This window comes from Armigeres subalbatus, chromosome 1 (assembly GCF_024139115.2).
Source record: "Armigeres subalbatus isolate Guangzhou_Male chromosome 1, GZ_Asu_2, whole genome shotgun sequence".
Classification (NCBI taxonomy): domain Eukaryota; kingdom Metazoa; phylum Arthropoda; class Insecta; order Diptera; family Culicidae; genus Armigeres; species Armigeres subalbatus.
This window is the reverse complement of record NC_085139.1, coordinates 248,682,965-248,709,529: the sequence shown is the minus strand read 5'-3', so window position 1 is coordinate 248,709,529 and position 26,565 is coordinate 248,682,965. Positions and strand designations below refer to the sequence as shown.

Here is a 26,565-nt window from a genome sequence, read left to right as displayed (position 1 = left end):
AGAATCATTCCTCCACAATCAAAGGATTAACAATCGTTGGTATAGCGCATTGCGAGGGAGCACGCCGTCCCAGGCAAGTATCGTGATAATATTATGAGCTGTTATACCTTCTTTTCATAAAAGGCGTTCCCAACCCGAACAGAACTGGTTCATGAATACAGTCATCGAACCAGTGACGTTCCGTGAAGCGATTATCCGACATGACAGAAAAATGAGTAAGCAGCGATGCAGACGGAATATAAAACATGGGAATTGGTTCCTTTCTTTATATGTTAGGCACTCTGTGTTGCTTAACCGTTACTGTGCCGGAATCTGCTGCACAGAATTCCCAAAGAATCTATTTTTAGATTTCCATTACCATCATTGTTGTCGTTGCCAGTCCATTGTGTCCGGTTTTTCCATATCTTGCCATGAAATGATCGTTGCATGGTGCGGTTGCTATTTATCAGGGTACGTTGGAGGAATGCCTCCGAGAAAAACAATCTGTCAGTCGACACCAGACAGTCATGACGGTAAGGCGAGTTTCCCAAACGCCACCGTGTGGGCTGCGCATCCGGCGAGTGGACGAGGGTTTGGTGTTTTTTTTTCTTCCTAAGCAATGGAGGGGGAATCTGCTCAACAGACATCCTGGGTTGACCAGGAAGTGCGGGGTTAGGGCCACCTCCAATGAGGGAGGCAGGACTGCATCCCCGACCCGCTAAACCGTTTCCATTGCCGCCAAGCCCATCGTCCCTTCGGTACAACCAGAAAGTAATGCTTCAAAGGGGGCCAGTGCATAACGCACCCTCGAGGTTAGCTGCGTGTCCTTGCAGCATCGAACATCGTGACTCGCTTTTTTAGAAGAACACCATGGTATCGTGCCAGCGCATTGCCGGCTTTCCAGGTGGCCTTACCACGCCCTATGTCCTCGGAAGGTGGGCAGGGTCGACATCGCGCCTGCTTCCCTCTGCACGACTGGTATCAAGAATGATGATGCCGCGTGCACCCCAAATTGACTTCTCTGCGATAGAGCCTATTCGCCAGCACACAGAGGGACTGGCCGACGCGGTGCCTACGCCTGCCCCAGCCTTGTTCGATAAAAGGATCGAGTTCGACCACAGGGCACCGGTATGACCCATGAAGCCGACTCCGAACCCTTGGACCACCTCTTATTTGCGCCTGAACTAGCCATTCCTCGAGTCCACGCGCCACCTTCTGTGTAGCTCTGAGACGATTTGGACGATAGCCGATAAAACGGCGTTCCAGCCAACTTCATCTTTACTCATCCTCCGGACTAGGTTGTCCGGGGTAGTGTCCAGACCACATGTGGCAAGCATGTGGTCACGCATTGTGCGAAAACGCGGGCACACGAACAACACGTGTTCCGCCGTTTCCTCTAAACCTACGCACACCGGACACTCGGGCGAGGCCGAGTGTCCGAACCGGTGTAGGTACTGTCTGAAGCAACCATGGCCTGTAAGGACCTGGGTCAGGTGGAAAGTGATTTCCCCATGGCGCCTCTTGACCCACGTACCTATCTCCGGCATCAACCTATGTGTCCATCTACCCTTAGTGGAACTGTCCCACGCACGCTGACATTTGACCATTGAGGCCAACCTGACAGTCCTACGGATGCCTCTCGTGCCGCGCATTTCGAAACATTCTATGTCTTCACCGATAACGATGTCAATAGGCATCATACCGGTGATGACGCAAAGTGCATCGTGCGACACGGTACGGTACGCGCTCGCAACTCTTAGGCACATGAGCCTATACGTACTTTCTCACTTCGTTCTGTAGCAGTTCATACGCAGGGTCGTGCCCCAAGCTGCCCCCCCATACCTCAGTATGGACAGAGCAACGCTAGCCAGAAGCTTTCGCTTGCTGGCATAAACCGCAGAGCTATTGGACATCATTCGGGACAATGCCACTATAGCTGTGGAGGCACGCTTGCAGGCGTAATTGACGTGGCTACCAAAGGTGAGCTTATCGTCGATCATTACCTCCAAGAGTTTGATGGAGCGTTCAGAGGTGACCGTGCAGTTGCCTGCCCTTATCACCGCTTGTTGCTCCGACTTTCGGTTGTTAACAACAACCACCTCAGTCTTGTGGTGAGCCAATTCTAACTTCCTGGAACTCATCCACTCCTCCACAATTGCGATCGAGTGGGCTGCAGTCAACTCCACCTCTTCGATCGATTCGCCGTAGACCTCCAGCGTAATATCGTCAGCGAAGCCGACGATTACCATGCCCACCGGGAACTTCAACCTCAAGACACCGTCGTACATGACGTTCCATAACACCGGACCCAGTATGGAACCTTGCGGAACCCCTGAGGTTATGTCAACGCACTTCCGACCCGCCTCCGTGTCGTATACCAGTACTCGATGCTGGAAGTAACTTCCGAGAATCTTGTACAGGTACTCGGGAATTCCAAGACGCAGGAGCGCATCTGCAATAGCTGCCCAACTGGCACTATTGAAAGCATTGCTCACGTCGAGAGTCACTACTGCACAATAGCGAACTCCCCTCCTCTTACGCTGGATAGCTATCTCCGCGGATTTGGTAACCGACAAGATAGCGTCTACGGTCGACTTACCCTTTCGGAAGCCAAACTGGTTACTCGATAGACCATCCGTACCCTCCGTGCGTATCAACAACCTGTTGAGGATGATCTTCTCGAGCACCTTCCCCGCCGTATTAAGCAGGCATATTGGTCTATATGCCTATTTGGCAATAGGACCAAGCTCTGCCTTTCCCATGCTTCAGGGAAGACTCCCTCGTCCAGGCATCTCTGCATGACAGATCTGAACATCTCGGGAGCCTCGGCAATGGCCGCTTTGATTGCCAGGTTCGGAATACCATCCGGTCCTACACTATGGGACTGTGCAATCTCCGCAAGTTCCGCCACAGTTACTCTTCCCTCGTCGGCCACCCTGACCCGTGCCAGCTCCACAAAGGGAGGCCAGGGACTTGGGTCGTGACGTGGGAAGAGCCCCGTGAAGATCCTCTCCAGCATCTCTGGAGACCGCTCTGTAGGGGCCATCACCCCACGCGTCTTGGCCATTACAACCCTATAGGCGTCACCCCATGGATTCGCGTTGGCACTTTGACACAGGCCCTCGAAGCAGGCTTTTTTGCTTGAGCTAATCTCAGTCTTCAGAGCGGCTCTAGCAGCCACGAACGCCACTCGTCGTTCAACACGCTCCTCTTCTGTGCGTGCTCGCTGCATCCGCCTCCTTGCCCGTAGGCAGGCGCGGCGCAGGTTCGCAATTGCTTGAGTCCACCAGTAAGCCGGAACTCTCCCATTCGAGGGTTTGGTGTAGGAGCTGGGAATCGAACCCATGACCATCCACTTGTAAGGCGAACGTGTAGCCAACTACGCTACGGGACCCCCGATGGGAATTGGTAGATCTACCGAATAAAAGGGAAGCTCTCGCCTTGTTATTAAAGATGTTTACCAGATCTAAGGCGTTGATTAAGATGAAACGTTTTCATCTGTAGTTCGGTACTACGGTAACCAAAAATTGGACGTAGAATTGAAACGCATTGGGAAGCCTGCAATACCGCGCACAATCGACTAGACTACACATTTGTGTCGCTGTTAACGTGGTCAGTCAGCTTTGCTAGAATCCTGGCAAGGCGTATTGTAAAGCAGCAAAAGGAATGTCGCGGAACCTGAAAGGTACAAAATCCACGAAGTTGACCTACACAAAGGAATCGGAGGAAGAATTCGTCGGCTACAGTGATCCTGTACATGGCTCGAGAAGCCTTATGGTATGGTGGCGTGGACTTCGGGAGGAACTACCTGGAAAAGCTGTAACTGTTTGATTCGTTGCGACAACCACGGCACGGCGATTTAGGCAAAAAAAAGGAAGTCGCATATTCACCCGCAAGTCGCATAAAATTTTGTATGAGTTCAACGTCAACAATCAGCTGATCAGAAATGTTTAAACTTTTTGAGCTGAAAATACAAACAAAAGGCACGCTCAACCGGACCTGTGTAAAATAAATGACATTGCAGTCATTGGGCTCTCAGAGTTACTTTCGCATGATATTCGAGCATTCTCGAGGAAGGAGATATCGGACGTTTGACGAACTTACCATGAAGGTCATTATTGACGAGCAAGGTCCATGTTCTTCGCAAGCTATGTTACCAGATGGCGTTGGAAGGAGGAAGTGTATCTGAATATTTGAAAAACCGACCTTTCCAACCGACTAATCGCTATGGGAGAAGACCTAAAAGAACATAGTGGCCATAGTGGCCATGATTTTGTCAAGCCTTTCGAAATCATATTTGAGTCTTACTACGGCGTCGGAGAGTCGATCAGGAGCGGATCTAACCTTGGAATATGTAAAAGGTAAGCTCCTTGATGAATGGAAGCGGGGTAAAGGAAATCAACCAATTGAAAAGTGTTACGAACTTGCGGAGATTTTTTTTTTATTTTAGAAAAGGGTAAAACGGAAATAAACAACCTGCTCAGGTGGGTTACTTCGACCTGGCAGTAGAAGCATAATACTAGAACGCTAGTGGCGCTGTAGTCATTAAAAGTATTTTGCCAAAATATGCTTCCACAAGCCTAACTTGGCCGTTTATTATGCACCATGTTGTAGTGCATGTTTTGTTTCTTCAACAAGATTGGTTTGACACTTGTAGTACCGACCGGTACTTTCCCGACTAGAAGGTCATATCAAAATTATATCAACCTATGTTATTATGATATGCTAAATTTTTAAAACAAAATTTGTTAGAAACATGGTGCAGGATGTTGTTAAAATACCTAAATTTCTATCAAAAATTACACTACTGGAAACAAAAAACTATCAAATTTTGTTACAATTTTATCATAAAAATAACAAATTTTGATAAAAAATTATAACAGAATCAGATACAAAATATATTGTTTATGTGCAGTTGGAATTTTTTACAGGTCGTGATAGGTCTCCAGATTGTGATCAACAATCAGAAATTTTTGTTTTTATATGTACAAGAATATTTTTCGAGAACATGAAACTAACAACATTGCAATAAAGGCAATCTTTTCAAATTATATCAGCATTGTGTTATCTATGGCTGGAGGACTTTACTACATCTATTTTAATTGCCTACTGTTGGGCAATTCGGTGTTGAGCATTTTTTTAAATCATATTATGATAAAATCCTGTTACAACATTTGAAAGATAATGAATTAACAAAATTGTATCAAAATAAATTATAAATATCACAATATGTTAAAATTGTGTTCAGTTTCTGTTATGCTCTTCTAGTCGGGTTGGCTGCCAGATCAAAGTGACCTAGATGTTAGTCACGCGAACAGGAACGACATTAGCAATCTAATACTTATGCATCTACTGACCTGGCAGCCAAAGTACCGGTACTACATGTGTCAAACCGATGTTGTTGATGGAATTAAACAAGCACTACAACATGATGCATAAATTATGGCCAATTCAAGCTTGTTGAAGCATTATTTGGCAAAATAATTTAAATGACTACAGCGCCACGAGCGTTCTAGTACTTATGCTTCTACTGGGTGGATTGGTGTCTTAAAAATTCTCACCTTAAAATCAAAACCCTTTGCTTTATTCTTGGCCCCCCTGGCCAGCAATGAAGCACTACAGCATGTTCTCCCGAGAAAATTCCATCGTTCAGAGCAGACAGCGTTGTAGGACCCGGTGCCTTGCCCTATTTGAGATTCCTAGCGGCCTCTACCAGGTCGTCGTTAGTTACTAGCGGCTTGTCACTAGCACTCGACGTATAGCCGACGTGAACTCTCCACCCGGGAGCTTTCGTCTTTCGTGTACTGCAAAACGTTACGTATGCTTGACCATTAGGGTTTGCAGAATTCGCAAAAATGTTACACCCAGGTTTTTTTTTACACGGTTTGGTTTTAGTCGTTTAAGGCCTTCAGCATCAATGAAACAATGAGTTAACCCCACCAAAAAATTCACAAAAAATCAAAGAAAATTCAGGGGGTATTTAAAAAGCTGTGAAAGTTCAAGTTAACCGAGAAATTAATGAATTCCAACCGCGTAAAAAAAAACCTGGGTGTACTTCCAATCAACCGTATAACTTCGATGATCCTGCAGAACGGTGCTGTTGTGGCGACTTTTTGCTATCTTCCTAATAGTCGTCCGTACAATAGATGGAACAGCCAGTAGTTCGAATGATAGAGGGACGGCTTTTGTCATGCCAGAGATGTTCTGGCTGGTTACGGATGTTCTGAAAACATAGCGAACCAGTGTATTGTACGCGGGAGCAAGAGTCTGCAGTGTTTCCGGTCGTCCTCGGCTCACTAGTCCAATTCCATATAGCTTTGTAATGACTAGCGCCGAGCCAACCTGTTATGTGATTGACATGCGGTAGTTCGGCTACTTTTGTCTGCATGATCCGTAGTCGTACGCTTTTTTTTTTATAGTGCGACTTGAACGTAAGCGTTCGGTACAAAGTAACGCTTCAGGGGGTTGATTTTCGGGATGGGGATTGATCGATGGTGATCTTCTGGTTCGGATCTCGTCGCGCATTTGACTTTATGTCACCGATGTGGTGAATCCTTCGCTCTACCCCCACTTATCCACAGCTTTGACAGCTGGCTGCAGTTTCCGGTGCAAGCCTTCCTCTTTCAACCTTCGCATCTTCTGATTTTGTTCGGTAGCGCACCGAAAATCGACTGCATCTCAACAATGAACAGTGTCATGGACAGAATGGAACCTTGTGGCACTGTTATTCTGTAAGTATTCTGAAAGGTGCGCTCTGACGAGCTTGCAGAATGTTCAGAGCGCCTCCTTTCAAGAGGCTCGAACGCCTCCTTTCTAGAGGCTCGGACGCCTCCTTTCAAGAGGCTCGGACGCCTCCTTTCAAGAGGCTCGGACGCCTCCTTTCAAGAGGCTCGGACGCCTCCTTTCAAGAGGCTCGGACGCCTCCTTTCAAGAGGCTCGGACGCCTCCTTTCAAGAGGCTCGGACGCCTCCTTTCAAGAGGCTCAGACGCCTCCTTTCAAGAGGCTCAGACGCCTCCTTTCAAGAGGCTCAGACGCCTCCTTTCAAGAGGCCTGGACGCCTCCGTTCAAGAGGCTCAGACGCCTCCTTGCAAGAGGCTCAGACGCCTCCCTTCAAGAGGCTCAGACGCCTCCTTTCAAGAGGCTCAGCCGCCTCCTTTCAAGAGGCTCAGACGCCTCCTTTCAAGAGGCTCGGACGCCTCCTTTCAAGAGGCTCGGACGCCTCCTTTCAAGAGGCTCGGACGCCTCCTTTCAAGAGGCTCGGACGCCTCCTTTCAAGAGGCGTGGACGCCACCTTCCAAAAGGTTCGGACGCCTTCTTTCAAGAGGCTCGGACGCCTCCTTTCAAGAGGCGTGGACGCCTCCTTTCAAGAGGCGTGGACGCCACCTTCCAAAAGGTTCGGACGCCTCCTTTCAAGAGGCTCGGACGCCTCCTTTCAAGAGGCTCGGACGCCTCCTTTCAAGAGGCTCGGACGCCTCCTTTCAAGAGGCCCGGCCGCCTCCCTTCAAGAGGCTCGAACGCCTCCTATCAACAGGCCCGGACGCATCCTTTCAAAAGGCTCATACGCCTCCTTTCAAGAGGCTCGGAAGCCTCCTTTCAAGAGGCTCGGACGCCTCCTTTCAAGAGGCTCGGACGCCTCTTTTAAAGAGGCTCGGACGCCTCCTTTAAAGAGGTTCGGACGCCTTCTTTCAAGAGGCTCGGACGCCTCCTTTCAAGAGGCGTGGACGCCACCTTCCAAAAGGTTCGGACGCCTTCTTTCAAGAGGCTCGGACGCCTCCTTTCAAGAGGCGTGGACGCCACCTTCCAAAAGGTTCGGACGCCTTCGAGCGATATCCGTTGATTCAATCATCCGGGGAGGGCTCTAACTACTCATCTAGGGCGGTCTGACACATAATATAACACGGCATACTGTTAACAGACACTACGGTTGCATGGATCGGTGCGTGAATGCGTGCAGCAAAAATATGCAAAGTGGTGTTCATCTGCACACATATGCTACGCCTTCCCGGATACCAAGGCCAACCCCGGGAATAGAATATAATTAGAAAAGGATAAGTAGATAGATTAGGAGTATAGTATAGGCAGCATAGAAGAAGAGGTAAAATTAAGAGAACATCAAAGATTCTTTTGAAGAAATAATCTTGGTTCGCCGCTTCGCTCAGTTGTTTCTTCCTTCACTGCCCATGGTTTCATAGTTGATGTAACAACCATTGCACTTTTGCGTGTATTTGGGATAATTTAGGGACAAACATATAGTAAATCTAAAATATTTCAACCCGCAAACACTTGAATGAGTGAATGCGTAGTAAGTCTAAAATGCTGATTTTTTAAAATGGTTGTTACGTCAACTACGAAATCATGGGCAGTTCAGTTTGATTCGATACTAATTCCCAAACTCCATTTCTCCACACAGCACGCCTCTCTAGCAGCCAGGACGACCTCGATGACGACTCCGTGCAAGGTAAGCAGTTCAGCTTTGATAACTTTTCTATGTTTTCATCCGAGTAACTGTGCGCTCTGACGACTACCCCATCATCATCCAGTTTATTTCTTCCAATGATCATTGGAATTTGGATTGGAATGTGACTCATTGCATCATCGAGATAGTCGAGCTCACGTCCGTTTTTGGTTCTAACTTCTTCGGTTTGTTAGTATGGTTTTACTCTTCATTTACACATATGATGTTTAGTTTGCTATAAATCAGTTGCGGTAAACATTATAAGGATTCTAAACTATGTGCGTTTAGAGGCTTGGTGTGTTTATGGTAACATAGGCTGTTGTATGAGATTTCCGAAGAATAGTTATAGAACAGACTATGTTTTATCAAACTGTTTTAAAACCATGAACAATACTTGGAGTGTTATTAGTTAAAATAGCTTTTAATTGTACATGGTAAGGGTGGTTTGAAAACCCCAAGATGCCTTATTTTTAGTTTGTAGCACGCCGTCACAAACACAAACATCCGTAAAACATCAGTGTAGAAAGTGGTTTTCAAGTATGTTTTCCTGAATAATTGCGAGTCGAGCAGACAGAAGATTATTTCGCTTCTGAAATTTAATTCAGAAAAAGGATGTAGACTATGCCACAAAATTAAAATGTTGTTCATGAATTTTGTTTCCAATTTTCGAACACGTGCTTAAACCATTTTATTAGAGGTTAGGTACCTTTTTTTCTTGAAAAGATGTGCACCCCATCCATGTTAGTTTATATCTTTATAAAAAAAACGGCAGTTATAAAGCCATAAATACTCGAAGAAAGTGCTTAAATAAGGAAAAATCCTATGTGCAATATCTGTTGTATACTTACGTCTTAATTGGTATCCTTTAAAATCCTAATCCTTTACGAAAAATTGGTTATATTGATTTATGCAGGCAAACAAGCGAAAAAGGCAGTGACATAATTAAAAATTTCCAATATAAGAATTTTAGGAAAATAACTCCTTTTTTCTAACGAATCGCTCAAATCTCTCTTATATTGTGTAAGCTTATATTATCACAAATAAACATAATAAGCTGATACCGAAGGCTCGAACTCCTATAAATCTAATCAGACCTGCGCCGGTCATAAAAATGATGCTTAAACTGCTTTGTCTTACATCTTTCAGATAATTTAGGCCTGAAAAAAAATTAGAATTGAGAGAAAATATTATTGGAACTAATATTTAATCGCAACCAGCTAAATAATGTACGACTTAAGGCATCTTTAATCGTAAGCGAAGATAAACCGCTCTGTTTACTGTTTTAAGTCTATGTTTTGTTCGTGTTAATTATATCTTTTTTTTACCGATTTATTTATTTCGAGTAAAGCCACGTTTCTATTACATTCAAAAATCGCTTGTTTCTGTTTTTATTTGTTCCATACTACCCTGGCCCGTTCCGTTCATTATTCCAGTTCCACTGTTGTTTATATTGCGTGTACCCTGAATGTACTCATATTTCCTCACCTGATCTAACGGCGACGACCGCGTTGATCCCCCGAATGGCTTCCTTCTGATCTGTTTCTGAAACTCATTGCATCCCCCCGTATATTAATTTGGCTTTTATTCGATCGGAAACATGCTTCTCCCGAAATCGTTTGCGAAACTACGAATAAAATCAATCAGACTACATGATTTAGAGGGAAACGCCTCCAACTACCATTGTCCATTGTTCATTTTCACAACGTATCGGTTTGTTTCGAGAAGGATAGGAAAGGATATCGCGGAGAGTAAAGATGAAGACAACCGCGTTATTTTGCTTGATGAGGTAAGACTCTTTTTTGATTTAATTTATTATCGCGTTGCGCCATTTTATTTATATATAATTTTGTTTTTAACCTCAATACTGTCTGCTAATTGGCTTTCATCTAAGTGATTAGATTATCTACTAAAGTGTCTTATTAAATGCATCTACTAAAGTGGATAGTGCGTGTCAATATCTTGTTGCTTGCCTGTTTGCTTGTTTGGTCCTGCGAAAATTGTTGAGCTTTATTAATTGTAATGTAAATTGGATATTGTACTAAGAAGAATGAGATTAACATTTATTATTAAGATGCACATACCGCACATTATTGACTAATCACACACAGGGATGGTCATGAAACTGTTGGTTCACAATACGCACATCTTCATTTCCTTTATATCCTTCGGCACAGTTTCAAGTATATAGCAATGTTCCATCTCATATTTTAGGTTAGTTAGAAGTTTTATAAACTGTGCATAGAAGGGCTTATTATTGTCTATAATACAAGTTTCCAACATGAATAGGAGCTTTTTAACAAATTAATTAAAAAATATATATGCGTAGATGCTAGCCTTGGAAAAGACGAGGTGGGCACATAGAGTCAGGCGACATTTTTCTCTATACATGTGTGAATTTTGAAAGGATCTTCAGTTCTTCACTTGTCAGTGATAATGCCAATGCTAGAAAGCCAAAGCGCAGCAATTATTGACCGACCCAACTGACCAGCTTAAGCGCTGGTTCGAGACTTGAAACAACTTTTTCAAGTGCCGGCCAGGCTACCACCACCTCGGCATGATCTGCCTAGGATCCGACGTATAACACGCGCCAATACCGAAGTTACATCACTGCTGCACTGGGTCATTACCAAGATTTGGGAGGAGGAAGTTTTGCCGCAGGAGTGGATGGAAGGTGTCGTGTGTCCCATCTACAAAAAGGGCGATAAGCTGGATTGTAGCAACTACCGCGCAATCACATTGCTGAACGCCGCCTACAAGGTACTCTCCCAAATTTTATGCCGTCGACTAGCACCAACTGCAAGGGAGCTCGTGGGGCAGTACCAGGCGGAGTTTTATGGGCGAACGCTCCACCACGGACCAGGTGTTCGCCATTCGCCAAGTACTGCAGAAATGCCGCGAATACAACGTGCCCACACATCATCTATTCATCGACTTCAAAGCCGCATATGATACAATCGATCGGGACCAGCTATGGCAGCTAATGCACGAACACGGTTTTCCGGATAAACTGATACGGTTGATCAAGGCGACGATGGATCGGGTGATGTGCGTAGTTCGAGTTTCAGCATTCTCGAGTCCCTTCGAAACCCGCAGAGGGTTACGGCAAGGTGATGGTCTTTCGTGTTTGCTATTCAACATCGCTTTGGAAGGGGTAATACGAAGAGCAGGGATTAACACGAGTGGTACAATTTTCAATAAGTCCGTCCAGCTATTTGGTTTCGCCGACGACATAGATATTATGGCACGTAACTTTGAGAAGATGGAGGAAGCCTACATCAGACTGAAGAGGGAAGCTAAGCGGATCGGACTAGTCATCAACACGTCGAAGACGAAGTACATGATAGGAAGAGGTTCAAGAGAAGACAATGTGAGCCACCCACCGCGAGTTTGCATCGGTGGTGACGAAATCGAGGTGGTAGAAGAATTTGTGTACTTGGGCTCACTGGTGACTGCCGAAAATGACACCAGCAGAGAAATTCGGAGACGCATAGTGGCTGGAAATCGTACGTACTTTGGACTCCGCAAGACGCTCCGATCGAATAGAGTTCGCCGCCGTACCAAACTGACAATCTACAAAACGCTCATTAGACCGGTAGTCCTCTACGGACACGAGACCTGGACGATGCTCGTGGAGGACCAACGCGCACTTGGAGTTTTCGAAAGGAAAGTGCTGCGTACCATCTATGGTGGGGTGCAGATGGCGGACGGTACGTGGAGGAGGCGAATGAACCACGAATTGCATCAGCTGTTGGGAGAACCATCCATCGTTCACACCGTGAAAATCGGACGACTGCGATGGGCCGGGCACGTAGCCAGAATGTCGGACAGTAACCCTGTCGACAACGATCCGACGGGCACAAGAAGGCGAGGTGCGCAGCGGGCAAGGTGGATCGATCAGGTGGAAGATGACTTGCGGACCCTCCGTAGACTGCGTGGTTGGCGACGTGTAGCCATGGACCGAGCCGAATGGAGGAGACTCTTATATACCGCACAGGCCACTTCGGCCTTAGTCTGAATAAATAATAAATAAAAAATAATAATAGAGATTCAAACAGCCATACAAAGCATGAAATCGAATAATCAGTCGAGGTGCTAAAAGTTGACCCCATGACATACGTTTAACTTTTGCATCGTTTATTTCGTCATATCTGAGACACCGCAACTTTCCCGGTCGAATGAATGCAAGGTATCTTAGTGAAGGTTCCCACAAAGGGTAACCTGACTGTATGCGATAACTGGCGCGGCATTATGTTGCTGGGTACCGTTCTCAAAGTTCTATGCAAAGTTATCCTATCCCGGATTCAGAAGAAGATCGATGCGACTTTCCGGTGGCAGCAGGCCGGATTCCGTGCCGTAAGATCCTGTGTGAACCATATAGCTTCCAATATATTGGTATGGCAACAGACGGCGGTACCAAGATCGACATAGGCGCACGGATCAAGAAAGCAAGGGCTGCCTTTGCGAGCTTAAAATATCTGAAAAACAGGCATATAAGTGAACGCACCAAAATACGAATTTTCAACTCTAACGTGAAATCTGTGCTGTTATACGCTAGCGAAACATGGTGTGTATCTGTGGAGAACACTCAACGGTTGCAGGTGTTCATCAATAGATGCCTGCGGTATATAATTCTGTTGACCTGACAACAGGTTAAATCGATAGTTGGCCATAGCTCAGGATAGAGATCTTTCAAGTCGGCCCTTTTGCACCTTCGGAGGTGTACAGGACCCATAAGTAAAGTAGAAAGCCACTGGCTAAGGGAGGGGCTGATGCCAGCATCCATCAGGTCCAACCAAAAGGGCCTCCGCATACAAAAGCAACTTAAAATAAAACACATTCAAATAGTCAAAATTTTGCTGAGTGATACAAGCTGGACGATATTAGAAGTAGAACGAAAAAAACTGGTACATTAGGAAGCGGTTGTCATCCACATTGAAGTGAACTTAGGCCGAGTGGCTAGTTATGGTAACCAAATTACGATTATCCAATGACGAAGTGCGCTGTTCTCATGATATAACACTACTATAGCCAGTCAGTCAGAGTAGAGCGTTTCTGCAGAACTGATCAAATTATTAGTTAACAAGTTTTTCAGATCGCTCATGAAAGAACACAGAGCGTTGCAGAGGGTATAAGGGGTAATTTTCAAGTTGCTGCAAAGCAGGATGTAGTTGATTAGTGGCAAACGGAATAAGACGTGCTTAAACGTAGTTTGGGAGGGTCTTTCCCAGATTACCATGTTGGAGATGCGGTTGAGAAGAAGAGGTATTGGTGCTCGGGTAGCCTGATCACTGGGGACGGGGCACTTACAACGCTGAAGATTCAGGGAGGCCTGCAAATATCGATGGATGGGATTAACCCCCGGGTTGAGGTGCCCGGGAGACCCATCTTTTAAGATGGCGCATAGCCTCGGCCTCGAAAACCAACTCCAGCTAAAATGTCCACAGTGACGTTTCCTGGCACCCCAGTGTATTCTGAAACCAAACGAATATGATGGACTGGAGGCATACAAGTATGAACTAAATCTATAGATGCTTCGGATTGTCGATTTGTAGCGCAGCGATGGAACTGGCAGAGGCCATGAAGATAAGGATCAGTTTGTCGGACAGAGTGAAAGCGGGGATGCAGTTTCCGCCGAAAAATGCAGTATTGTCCGGGTAGGCCGTCAGAGATTGTGATACTATTTCCGGTGACGCCTAAGCCGAGCCCTTGTCTTGAGACAGACCCGTCCGTATAGGAGTGCTCATGGTTCCTGTAGTCTGTGCTGAACAGCTCTGGATCTACGCAGAGCTTACGAGTAGTTCCCTCTTTTGAAGCGCATCGCAATGGAGCGTTTGACGTTGGCTATAGGGGAGTGCTAGCTCCTCGCTCCGTGCCAGTGGATCCTAACCCCTGCGGGAGGGGGGGGGGGGGTGGTTGGTTGGAGATTGACGGGAGGAAGGTACTGATTAAAAACCGTAAGTAATATGCTGATAACCTTCCTGCGAGCAAGGCAAGTCAGCTCCAGTTCATACCGTATTCGATTGTCGATTAGAGTTTGGCCTATCCGGAAGTGGGAAGCCTTGTTATTAGTCCTATATGGTTTGGAAAGCGTTTTATAAGATTATTCCTCGATTTGCAGTTGGCCTTTATCGCTCTGAAGCGAAGTGTTAAAGATAGTCCTCGGTCAATGGAGACACTGAGGATCTTTACGAGGTTATGGTCCGCGAACGCTTTTTCTGGCCGCAATTCCGTTCTTCAACATTGGATAACCTAACCCATCGGGGCAAGAAGATTTCCCGCTGTTTCTGGCGAGAGCGTAGGAAAGCTCAGCAAATCAAAGGGCTGGTTCATTGAGGAACCCAGGAAGTCCAGCGGGACTCTAAAATTCTGCAGGTTTGGGGTTCTTGCGGCTAATAGCCTTTGGAACTTGGCTGGATACCCGAGCAAAGCGTGAGAGAAAATCCATAACTTGTTTTGATGTTATGAAATCGCCGATTATTATTACTTATATTGATATCTTTTTGGTCGTTTTAACGGTTAACATAACTAAATGTATAGCAGAAAAATCTTACTGTAACATCAAATCGAAAACTATTCCTGTTATCGATGAGAGCAAATCGTACAATTTACAAATCTACAGCAAAATGAGATTAAAATATGTAATCAATCATGATGATTCATATTTGAAAACAAATTATGATTTCAATTTGATGTCGAAATCAAAATATGTTTTCTATAATATGCTCTCATTATTATTTCAGACTTTTGCTCGGGTAGCCACTTACCGATACGAGTGTTGAAAAGTATTCCCCGAGTGCATTGGCCACCTCCGGTGGGTCGGAGATAGTGTGGTCATCCGAATCAATGTCCCATCTACATTGATTCGGATGATCACATTATCGCTTGCCACTTAGCGCGTTGACTTTTCCCCAGATTGCGGAATATCCAGTATCCTCCAATTGTTTTAATTTGTCGCCTGATTGCACGGCATTCATAGTGTTTATGCTTGTAATCCTCAAATGCACTTACCTTTTTCGGGTGTCCAGGGGGAAGCCTCCTGAGCGCTCGGAGAGCCTTCCTTCTGGCTTTGACGGCTCGACGCGTCTCATCCAACCACCCAGCGCAAAGCCCTTCCTTCACGTTGAGTACTAGTTTCAGGAGAATGGAAGAAACAGCGGCGTCAAGGACGACCTTGGCGAAGTCGGAGAGCGTTAGCGGGATACTTCTCGCGTCGAATGATTCCCAGTCAGCGGCATCGCACCGCCATCGAGCCCTCTTAGTGACAAAGGCGTTCGCAGTGACCTGAATTGGGTAGTAGTTGCTTCCGTAATGGGGACCTCCATTTTAACACCTGAAAAAGAGACCGGCTAACAGTCACATCAATGGCGGTGGGCGAGTGGCCATTGAAAAAGATAGGAATATCATAATTCTAGGGAACGAGATCAGCCTCCTCGAAAGTCTCAGGGATCAGACATGCAACCACAACCTTAATGTTGGAGATTGCTCCGTAGGGGAGGTAATCATTCACTACACTGATAGGAGTGCTTCCTCGGAGTCGGACTCTAACGATTGACTGGGAGATCTTCCACAATCTGAAAGACATCATAGGGGATCTCCCGAAGGATACCTATCGCTACTGAGTGCCGTATATTTGTACCTACCTTACATATCCACTTGTATTTCTCTCCGAGGGAACGATCCAGGGAAGTGGAAGCGACACGGTTAACCTCCTGTAGGGCTATGATCTAGGGTAAACTGTTGTTCGTCAGCAAACCTAGCAGATTGTTCCAAAACTTGTTCCATTGAAGACAGAGATTGACCTTCAGTGGAAGTATGGGAGGCGAGAGTATCGCTTGATTCCGCATCCGACACAGGTAGGGGCGATGATACCTCAGATGTGTTGCGTTGATCGATGGGGGGAACATGATGTTTTAGGGGTCCATTTGGGTGTTACAAGGCTATCCAAAGGGACGCTGTAATGGTCCTACCCATTCAGTTTTCATTCGTCAGGTGGCGTTTGGGTACGTTATGCTTCACCATTAGGGAAAGCTGAACAAGGTTAAAGAGAATTCTGGGTTGGAGTGCCTGGGGAGCTGGGAACACTGTGAAGACCACCGGTCTTATGAGCGTTTTATACATTACTATGTCTGAAACTCGATTTGGGCAATTGCACAACATATGAAAGATTTAGTTTGAAAAATGTATTGGAGGGTAACCACTTCCTTCGGTGGGGTTTGATCCCACGAAACCAGTACGCTAGACAGGTGCTCTCCCTACTAAGGTACGAAGGACCTCCATCGTCCTCCGCAGCTCAGGAAGCTACTGATGAGATCAAATTTCCAACACCAGGCACATAGCCGAACTAGAACAATATATTTTTAAAACCAATTCTTTCACACGCATTTTTTGTGCAATGCCAACCGAGTAGGATGACTATTTAGTTATGTCTGGCGTCACAACACAGCTTCATCAGCAATTGCGCTCAATAAAGTAGGATTGTGTAATCGTACAAGGTTGACTCAAAGTTGCTGAAAATCTGCAACTAATTTGCCGTAAATCTGATAATTAACGTAAATATTGCCGAAATATCAGTTTTTTATTTGTCGATTTTTAATTCTGTTAAAGCTTGTAACATTTGTAGATTGCTTAGAGAATAGGTCGTAGGGCGCATCTATAAATTACGTAACGCTGAGAGGGGGAGGGGTTGTTCGAAGTGTGACAATCTATACGATCTATTCAATGATTCATACAAAAACTGTGACATGGGGGGGGTGCTTGAAAACGGCCAATTTTTGCGTTACGTTATTAATGGATCATGGGCAAAAGAGAGGCTCTCTATGCTTGCGCTCTTTTTCGCAAATATATAAGCTAGTTTTGCATTGTTTGCTACATTTCCACTTTAGCACGCTAGTCAAAGTTATTGTCTTTAGATGTCTGCCAAGAAATCCGAAGTAACTAACATTGGGCGAAAGGCCGAAGCAACCTCCCCCACCTTGAGGCAGCATGCCTCAATCTGGTAGTAGTGGGCAAATCTTCTGGATCAGCCGTAGATAATCAGCTTGTCCACGTCGCAAGGTAACGGTGCGGACAATGCCAGTAGAGTCTGGATATACCTTCACAACACGGCCCAGCTCCCATTAAGCGGGCAGAGTATTGTCATTTTTAACGATAACCAGGTGGTACTCCTTCAAATCTCGCATATCCTCGCCTGAGCGCCATTTCACACGTGGTTGTAGGCTTATCAAATATTCGTCACGCCAACGTTTCCAGACTTCGATGGTTTTCTTATGCAGTCTTTGCCACATGTCCAACCTATTAGTAGAAACGACCGACACATCGGGCTCCGGGATTAAGTTCAGTGGCTGCCCGATCAAAAAATGTCCGGGCGTCAGCACATCATAGTTGTCGGGATTGTTGGACGTGGCATACATGGGGCGTGAATTGAGGCAAGCCTCCACTTGTGTGAGTATTGTTGTTAAACCTTCATAAGTGATTGCTTTAGATCCTACAACTGCAAGGAAGTGCCCCTTCACACTTTTCACTGCAGCTTCACAAATACCTCCTCGGTGAGCAGCAGAAGGTGGATTAAATATCAATTTGATGCTCAAATTAGATAACAACTGTTCCGCCATCTTGCTATTTACTTTCAATGCACATTGGAGCTCCTGAAGATAACGGTCAGCTCCGACAAAATTCGTGCCATTGTCGGACCATATCTGTTTCGGGTAACCTCGCCTAGCAATGAACCGCTTAAGAGCATAGACAAATTGGGGTGTCGCACCGCTGTTCGTATTCCAATGACCCAACAGTGCTGGTTCACAGTAGCTGTTAGCAGTGTCGGACCTGCGTGAAGGTTACGCAAGTGTAGGTCTTTCAGCAAGAGATCCGTTACTCGATGATCACGAGGTAGAATTATTGGGTGTTTGATGTCATAACCATAGCGTGCTTCTGAAGACGACCTCCCACACGCATTGTGCCATTGTTGTCCAAGAAAGAGTACAAAGAAGCTAGTTTGTTCTTAAGCGAAATAATATTTCCTCTCGCTAGAACCTGCATCTATTGTTTATAAACGTCTTCTTCAGCCAATCGTGCCAGTTTTATATTGACTGCTTGTAGTTCATCTGGTGTAATACCAATTGCAAACCTTTCTCCTTTCCACGCTTGCAAAGATTTATTGAAAACTACAAGTGTACGTACTATTAAAGCAAAATTTGATAGTCGCTCAAGAATTATTCGTTCAGCGTAGTAATTGCTGAGCGGCTGGGCCAATGTGTGCATCACTTTCACTTTGCGCTCTTCTGGTAGCGGCTGAATGTTCTTCAAATTACCATCACTTGCTTTCCACTGTTCTTCTTCCTCGCTTAACCAGTCTGGGCCATGGAACCACAGTTGTTGTTCCACTAGTTCGTCGGGTGTTAAACCACGAGAAACGCAATCTGTCGGGTTTTTTGCACTGCCCACGTGATTTCAACGTTTACGAGGCGTCCGAAAGTTACTGCTGTTTGGTATTCACGCTATTCACTTCAAGATGGACTTGGAACGTGAAAATATCCTCTGCATGAATCCATCGAATTCCCAAAGCCTTGAGCCAGCATTTCAATGATCCACCGCATTTACACTCAATGACTTTTGTTTCGTCTTTTTCTCTTCCTGAAACAGATCCGAACAAATACTGGACTATTTTTGCAAGTTAAAACCTGCTGACTCCAAGATTTCAATGACCTGGTCTCTTCGTTGTATAGCTTCCACCTTGCTTTGTGACCAAGACAGGAAGTCATCGACATACGTGTCAAAGATAACTGATTCTGAAGCCTCTGCATACACAGCGCTGTAGCTTCTTGATGCCTCCTTCATTGCTTCGACTTGTTCATCACGAAAGCCTTGGTTCTCAGAATAACCTTTTCGCAGGAACGATTTGCTATTGCCAGTTCTACGATCCCACGCGTTATACCTGCTTGTTGCTGCCCGAAACCGGAAACCACAATTTTGCCATTTGATAGTGACAAACGGAGTTTACTGACGCTTGCTTTTGAAATCAACGACGCCTCTAAACGGGAATCGATCAACGACCCAATGTTCACGAATTTTCCATTCGATGCTTTCACGTATATCAACGCCGTAGGTAGAACCGATACTTCCGACACCAACACGATTGCAACTTGTGCCATCATAGAATTGAATTCTTTCGTTTGCTGCTCCGTCTGGTGGGTGTTAGGCTGACCATGGCTTGAGCGTTCGATTGGTTGATTTTGCACCACCACCTTTTGGACACAGCAGTGTATGATGGCGTTTTCTGCATTTTGGGTTTACGACACACTCCCTTCCACGAACACATTTTCACCGTTTGTGATGATCGCAAACAGTTGTAGCACAACCTTGCTTTCTATGCGAACTCGCGTCTACACTGCACGTTTATTTTTTAAAGTCATCGCAAACATAGATCGGATGCTCACTGGAGCATTTCGCGCACTTTTTTCCTTCCATTGTTCCATGTAACATTGTCACCTTTTTTCCGATTGTAGTATTTTCTTCACTGCACGACTGCACCTTTCTTCCCATCCTCTGGTTGCGCCTTTTTTTCTGAATGCCGTACACGTCTCCAACGCGTCACACAAAAGATATTTTAGGGACTAGATAAAGATTGTCGCTGTCGTCGCTGTCCGGAACATCTTTTGCTAGCGAGGATAGGGGAGCTAAATGTCAAAGAAGGAAAATCCATACGATTTGACAGGTATGTACCACACATGTTTCGGACAGCAGAACAAAGGGAACCGAAGCGACAATCTTTATCTAGTAACTAAAATATCTTTTATCACACCGATCGTCCAGAAATTTTAAGAAATCCTCAAATGTTGGGTTTTCTTAATCGACGGATTATTTGCGCCCAAAGAGATCGAGTTTCGTTATCCAGTTTTTCCATTAAAGATGAATAAGCCAAGGATCACGAGTATTTTATTCATCACCCAATGCGTTGAGCTGTCGGACTACTTCATCAGAAGTAGTGACAAGTTTCCGTAGACTGGAAGATGTGACACTACGAATCTCTGGTTGTTCAACAAATTCACGAATCAGAACGAAAACAATGAACTTTATTTTGTCGTAAAAGTTCATTAACGTATCCCATGCTTCAACGTAGTTGGCATCCGCAATTGGAAACGAATTATCCAATCGTTTTGCATCACCATCCAGAAACGATACGAAATACTGCATCTTCACTGAATCCTTTATATCCTGTGAATTGTCGTTTCAAAGATGTCCTTGAAAGATCTCCATAATTTTCTGTCAGCGTGGAATGTCGGCAGCTTCACTTTTAGGGGTGCACGGTTCGGCACCTGTTCTTCTCCAGCTATGTTGTCTCTAATCTGGTTGAAATTCTAGTTTGACGCCGACTGACTCAACAGCAACGGTCGTTGTGTCTCCAACAGTATCTGCATTGCTTCACGAAGGTCCAGCTATCGTTCGTTCACTAGGGTTCGAAAACACTTCATCTTCCGGAATATTGCCTGTTTGAAAAATGAGCGTGTCAGGAAAAAATGATTGGTTTCAGTAGATAATAAGTTATTCATTTTCCAATCGATTTTCATTTTTTTTCCTACCAATTGAAATAATTTGTTTAATCTACCGTATATTAGCAAGGCTCATTACCCGTGAAGCGTCACGGAGCAGAAATCATGTTTTTAATACAACTTTTTAATTTTAATCAACAATATTTGGGCTTATTCTACGAGTAAAGTGACATGAGATGACCGTGACCGAAAGACTCGCGATTTGGTCGAGGTTGTAACAAATAAATGCTTCCAATCATTTGAAGGTACGAACCCGTTGGATGATCTATTAGATTTGACCACAGCTTCGTATTCTACGATCGTGCAGCCAATCATAGGTCTGTCCCTTGTAGTTTTTAGAAAAACTATCAGTTCAATAACATTTCTGGATTGATTCAAGACTTGTGGAAACAGATGGACTAGAGGGTGCAGGAGTACAGAAGGAATTAGAAATATGCGCGGGTTCGAAAATAGGCAGCGACGGCTTTTTCGGCATCACATCGAAAGCTATTGGAGGCAGCGCCACATAGTGGGATGGTTTTAAAAAACCCAGAATAATCCACCTAGCAGTGATGGTGCCTTCCGTGTATTATAAAACAAGAAAACACATAAGAGTAACAATAAAAGCGCATAAGATAGGTCAAAATTGTACTTTTGGGAGATAGATTCAGTTATTTCCACCAATTCACATTTATTTGCGTTCATTGGAATGCAGTGCAGCAGTTTTTTTTGAAAAATATCGGTTTTGAGATATTTTTTTTCTAAGGGAAAAATGGAAAAAAAATGTTTTGTTTTTAATAACTCCGGAACGCAATGGCCGATTGGGCCAATTTTCAATAGCAAAAAATTAGGAAGGACTTCACGTCGAATGCAACCTGTTGCAAGCAAATAGCAAGTGTGTCTTACATTTTTTGTATACACACACATACATACATACATACATACATACCTACAGACATCACCTCAATTCGTCGAACTGAGTCGATTGGTATATAACACTATGGGCCTCCGAGCCTTCTATCAAAAGTTCGGTTTTGGAGTGATCCTATACCCGAGCAAAGTTGATTCTGATGGGATGGATTTTTAAGATTAGAATTCAAATGATTTTGCTATTTTATATTTGTTTAATATAGTGAATTTACTTACATACAGGGGTTAGACAAAAAGGTTGAGATAGGTAAAATTATGTCGAAATTCAAATCATCATAACTTTGCGTATAAGTATTAGATTTTGATAAAATTAGGACCATCGGAACCGGACGCTTCTCTAGTATACTGCCTCTCTGAAAAACCTAAGATTGGTTTTTGACCACCGTAGATGTTCCGGGTTTTCCGAAGGTATGTTCAAGATGCATTTTTTCCTTTGCTTGTCATTTTATGTGACGTTTACTTTCATCATGTTTTATGGTTTCTCCAAAAACTAGAACTAATATGCCGGCCAATGGTGGCTGTAGATCGAGAATCCATCAGAACTACGCAGAGATATGACCATTTCCGTAAAAACGGTTCCGGGAACATGATGAAATGGTAACAGATCGGAATAATGCAAATATGGGTATCAAACTTTATAGTTTTGCGAGACGATGATTACAGAAACATTTCCAGAATGACAGTGTCCACTGCCTCCTTTATAGCAGGTTCCATGGGCCTTGCAGGAGGGGCCGGTTTTGGCACTGTCTGGAACTATGCATTTATGGGTGTCAAAATTTATGTTTTCCCAAGACTATGAATATAGTATCTTTATTAAAGATACATTATGGTGACTGTAAGACTCTCTGGCCAATTTGTAACAGGTTCCGGGTGTTCTGCGAAATTGACATTTCTAGACCAACATTTGAAAAGGGCGGAACAGCCAAAATGTAAACATTGCAGTTTTTCTTTTGAATGCATAGAATATGATGCACACTAGCCCATAGTAATAAAAAAAAATATTTTCTATCAGTAAAAGTTATTTTGAGATACTTGAAAAATGGCGGATTTCCATCCTTGTTAAATTCACCAAACATGGTTCTTACGCTATTCTTTCAAAAGCATAGGAACTTAGCGAAATTTGTGTGAATAAGGTAGGTTTTACTCTATCCTTCATATTGAGTCAATATGAAGCATTTTCACTTATATTTGCTGTAATAATGAATATTTTAATGAGAAATACGAAACAAGGATTTCCTACCTTTTGCTGGAGCTGCTGCTGTTACGGCGCGTACATCAGCCTGTTGAAAGGTTTATAGTGGAAATACGCCTTTCGAAAATAATCAGATGCAGGCTCCCGCGAGAGCTCTGTACCTTTAAATTTTTGTTCAATGTGTACACTGGAATAGCATAGACGTGATTAGATATCACAGTTGTTTCTATTAAACCCTAATAATGTATAAAAATCATAATTAAATAGATCTTATTAATTTCTTTTTTGGTTCCTTACTGGAAACCTAACAAAAGCGCATTTTCGTTATGAAACCTAAAAAATGTATATTAATAGCTGTTTTGCGCATATGTAACATGAAACTATTTGGAAGCAAATCTACTTCAGTCAGGTCTTGTAAAATGAAACATTAGTATCATTACTAATGCTTTTCAGTGAGTGGATCAGTACCTATACCGAGTTGAGGCAAGCTTTAAGACCAATTATTTGAGAGACGTTCTTTAAGAATCAGTCACCCCAGAAGTGATTCACCATATGCAGTTTAATTTGAATTAGTAAAATCGATTGTAAAACGATATAAAGACTCAATGGTGCAGCCCAATGGGGTTGTACGCAAAGGTGATGCAGAACCATGTATGTAATGAGTATTATTTGTATTTTAGTTTGTGTCTTTAGTACAATGATATTTTACTCTTTTCAAAGTCTCAGCATTAAACCTCGGTATCGTTGCGTTTGAATTCTCTACAGCAATCACTTCCAACTATCGTAATCAATGCTGAAGGTTTACGGCTGTAAACTGAGGATTAGAAGTAAACTTATAGTTGCATTAATTTGACTTCAAGGCGATGCACTTATAGGTTTGGTTGATTTACCGAAACCCATTGCGAAACTGTTAGAAAATTATCAATAGTAAATAATCATCAATATATTTTATATAATACATTGGATATGAAGAAATTACTCTTCCTTGATCGAATGGTCCAAGAAAATAGAGAATCCATCGAGAACCGGCTGAGATATTAACGTTCAAATCTATCATATTTTCGTGATGTTTCTCAATTTTTCGCAATCGTAAAATGTACCCCAATATAGAAAATACAGACGTGGCCCCAAATCAAACCTGTTTTTCTCCTAATCTATGATGAAAAGCTTGGAAATTAATGTTTTAATTGGTTTATTTCTTGAGAATAACTACTACGCAATTCAAGCTGTACAGAAATAACCTAAAAGTAGGCAATTTATTGATGAAACGTTGGGCGGAACAACACAGGCAGTTGGTAACAGGACTAATTTCCATGGCGTATTTCCAATGAGACTTTGATTTTGGGCGTAGTGCATGTAATTTCCATTTCTGAAGCTAATATACACTTAGCTGCATAGCACATCGAAGAGAAAGGTAGTTTTCATCTATAATATGCAAAAAGTTCAATTTTTATTGAATATTCACTAAATAGGAATTGATTTACAAGCTCGAAACTTGGAGAGCAATTTTCTCGGTTTCATGTTAATGGAATTCCGCCCTTTTCAAATGTTGGTCTAGATTTGTTCAGGGTGTATGGCCAATCCCGTACCGATTTTACGAAAATGGCCATATCTTTGCGAATACCAAACGAATTTTCGATCTGCAGCCAGCATTTGTCAGCATATTAGTTCTAGTTTCCAGGGAGAGTATAAAACATGATGGCAGTAAACGTCAGATAAAACGACAAGCAGAAGAAAAAATGCATTTTTAACAACCCGGAACATTCAAGGTGACCAGTGGCCAGTCTGAGGTTTTGCATGGGGACAGTACACTAGAAGAGTTTACGCTTCCGTAGGTCCCGATTTTATCGAAATCGGATCATTCTACGCAAAGTTATGCTGATTTGAACTTCGATAAAATTTTGCCTATCTCAACCTTTTTGTCTAACCCCTGTACTCCCACAAAATTTGGATTCAGTTATTTATAGAATCTACCCCCAGAACGTTTTTCGTGAGAAATGATGTTAAAATTGCATTGAAATAAGCCGTTGAACCACAAATGAATGACATATAATTAGCCACTACAGCCATTGATGAATCAGATATAATTCGTAAAATATAACCAGGAGTTGCTTCCCATTCTTTTACCTTCACATGAACCCATTTCACTTCACTCAAATTCTACTTGGAATTGGATTCTACTTTTGTTTGATTTTTTGAGAAAAGTTTTGCTTGAAAGTGTCATGTCCAAATTCTGTATAAAATCAATATAATTTTAAAAATCTGTAATCTGTATTTACAGATTCTTGGTCCGAAATAGACTAAAAAATCTGTATCATTAGAGAAAATTCTGTATTTGTGGCAACACTGATCTGAATAGAAACCAGTAAAACGTTTTTGAAACAACCGAAACATTGCCTCAATTCTTTGTTACTTCGACTTAGCATCCAACGGTAGAAAACTTTGTATTCCGATGAGAATAACTAAAGAAAAACAAGTTCATTTGTCCGCGAAGCGTATTGAATGTTAATACTGACTCCAAAAGTAATCCCAAAAAAAAGAAGGAACTATTAAATAATAATAATAATTGCTAAGAATAAATCTTAGTTTCTTACAACATGTGTTTTCCAGAAATTTCTTAGAGTAAAATGCATTCTTACACATTTGTACAATTCTGCACATTTTCGAATGCTATGTACACAACGCTGATGATTTAGGCACTGTTTCCAATAGCTGATTATTCATGGTAATGGTGATGCTTCTGCAATATTCCTTTCAAGACGTTTATCTCCCATTATCGCACTTTATTCTATTAATAAACTTAATCATAATTTGATTGAATAATTTCACATTAGGTTTGGTTCCATTCAGTAGCTTGGTATATCATATCATTTATTCGATTCATTTTAGTTTTCTAAGACTATATGTTCTTCAACCTGTTGACTACCGATTTACTTATGTAACTGTGTTTTTTATTCCGTTCCATTTCTTTTCTCTCTCTTTCATGTTTATCATTTGCTCGTGTCCATATTTGACTCAACCTTTGTCACACAACCACCATCAACCGACATCACCGTTCGGACAACGCAGGTTTGTACGATGGAATCTGTAGGGGCGGACGGGACGATTCGTCGGCCAGTGACGACGGTGACCGGGGCGACCGGGACACCGTGACCTTCATCGTCGGTGGATGTCCGGCCCCGCCCAATCTGCAGATCTCCACGTTGAACACACTGAACACCGGTATCGTGTCGCCGGCCACGGCTTCCGCCTATATAAGCGCTGCCATGAACAGTGGCCATCACGCTGGGGGAGGATCTTCGCAGTACTACCACAGTAGCGGCAGCAGCAGCAACCTGCTGAACCACTCCAGTTCCGTTTCCTCGACCACGCCCTCGTCACCGCTGTCGTACGGCATGGGCGGTGGCCATTCCTCGCCATTCTCCAATCACAGTCAGCCGCAGTCACCGCTGAGCATGAACGACAGGTAGGTACACGTTTTTTT

General features: G+C 43.6%; 1 protein-coding gene across 9 annotated transcripts in view; it reads left to right on the top strand.

Moving 5' to 3' along the window:
• The window catches only part of LOC134206484 (stromal interaction molecule homolog), a 142,118-nt gene that overhangs the window by 98,261 nt on the left and 17,292 nt on the right, over nt 1–26,565 (top strand). For all 9 annotated transcript variants that reach the window (XM_062682214.1, XM_062682210.1, XM_062682213.1 and 6 more), the window contains exons 7-8: nt 8,391–8,438; nt 26,151–26,547. In XM_062682214.1, coding sequence (XP_062538198.1) covers nt 8,391–8,438; nt 26,151–26,547 — 445 coding nt within the window. The remainder of the gene's footprint in view (nt 1–8,390; nt 8,439–26,150; nt 26,548–26,565) is intronic.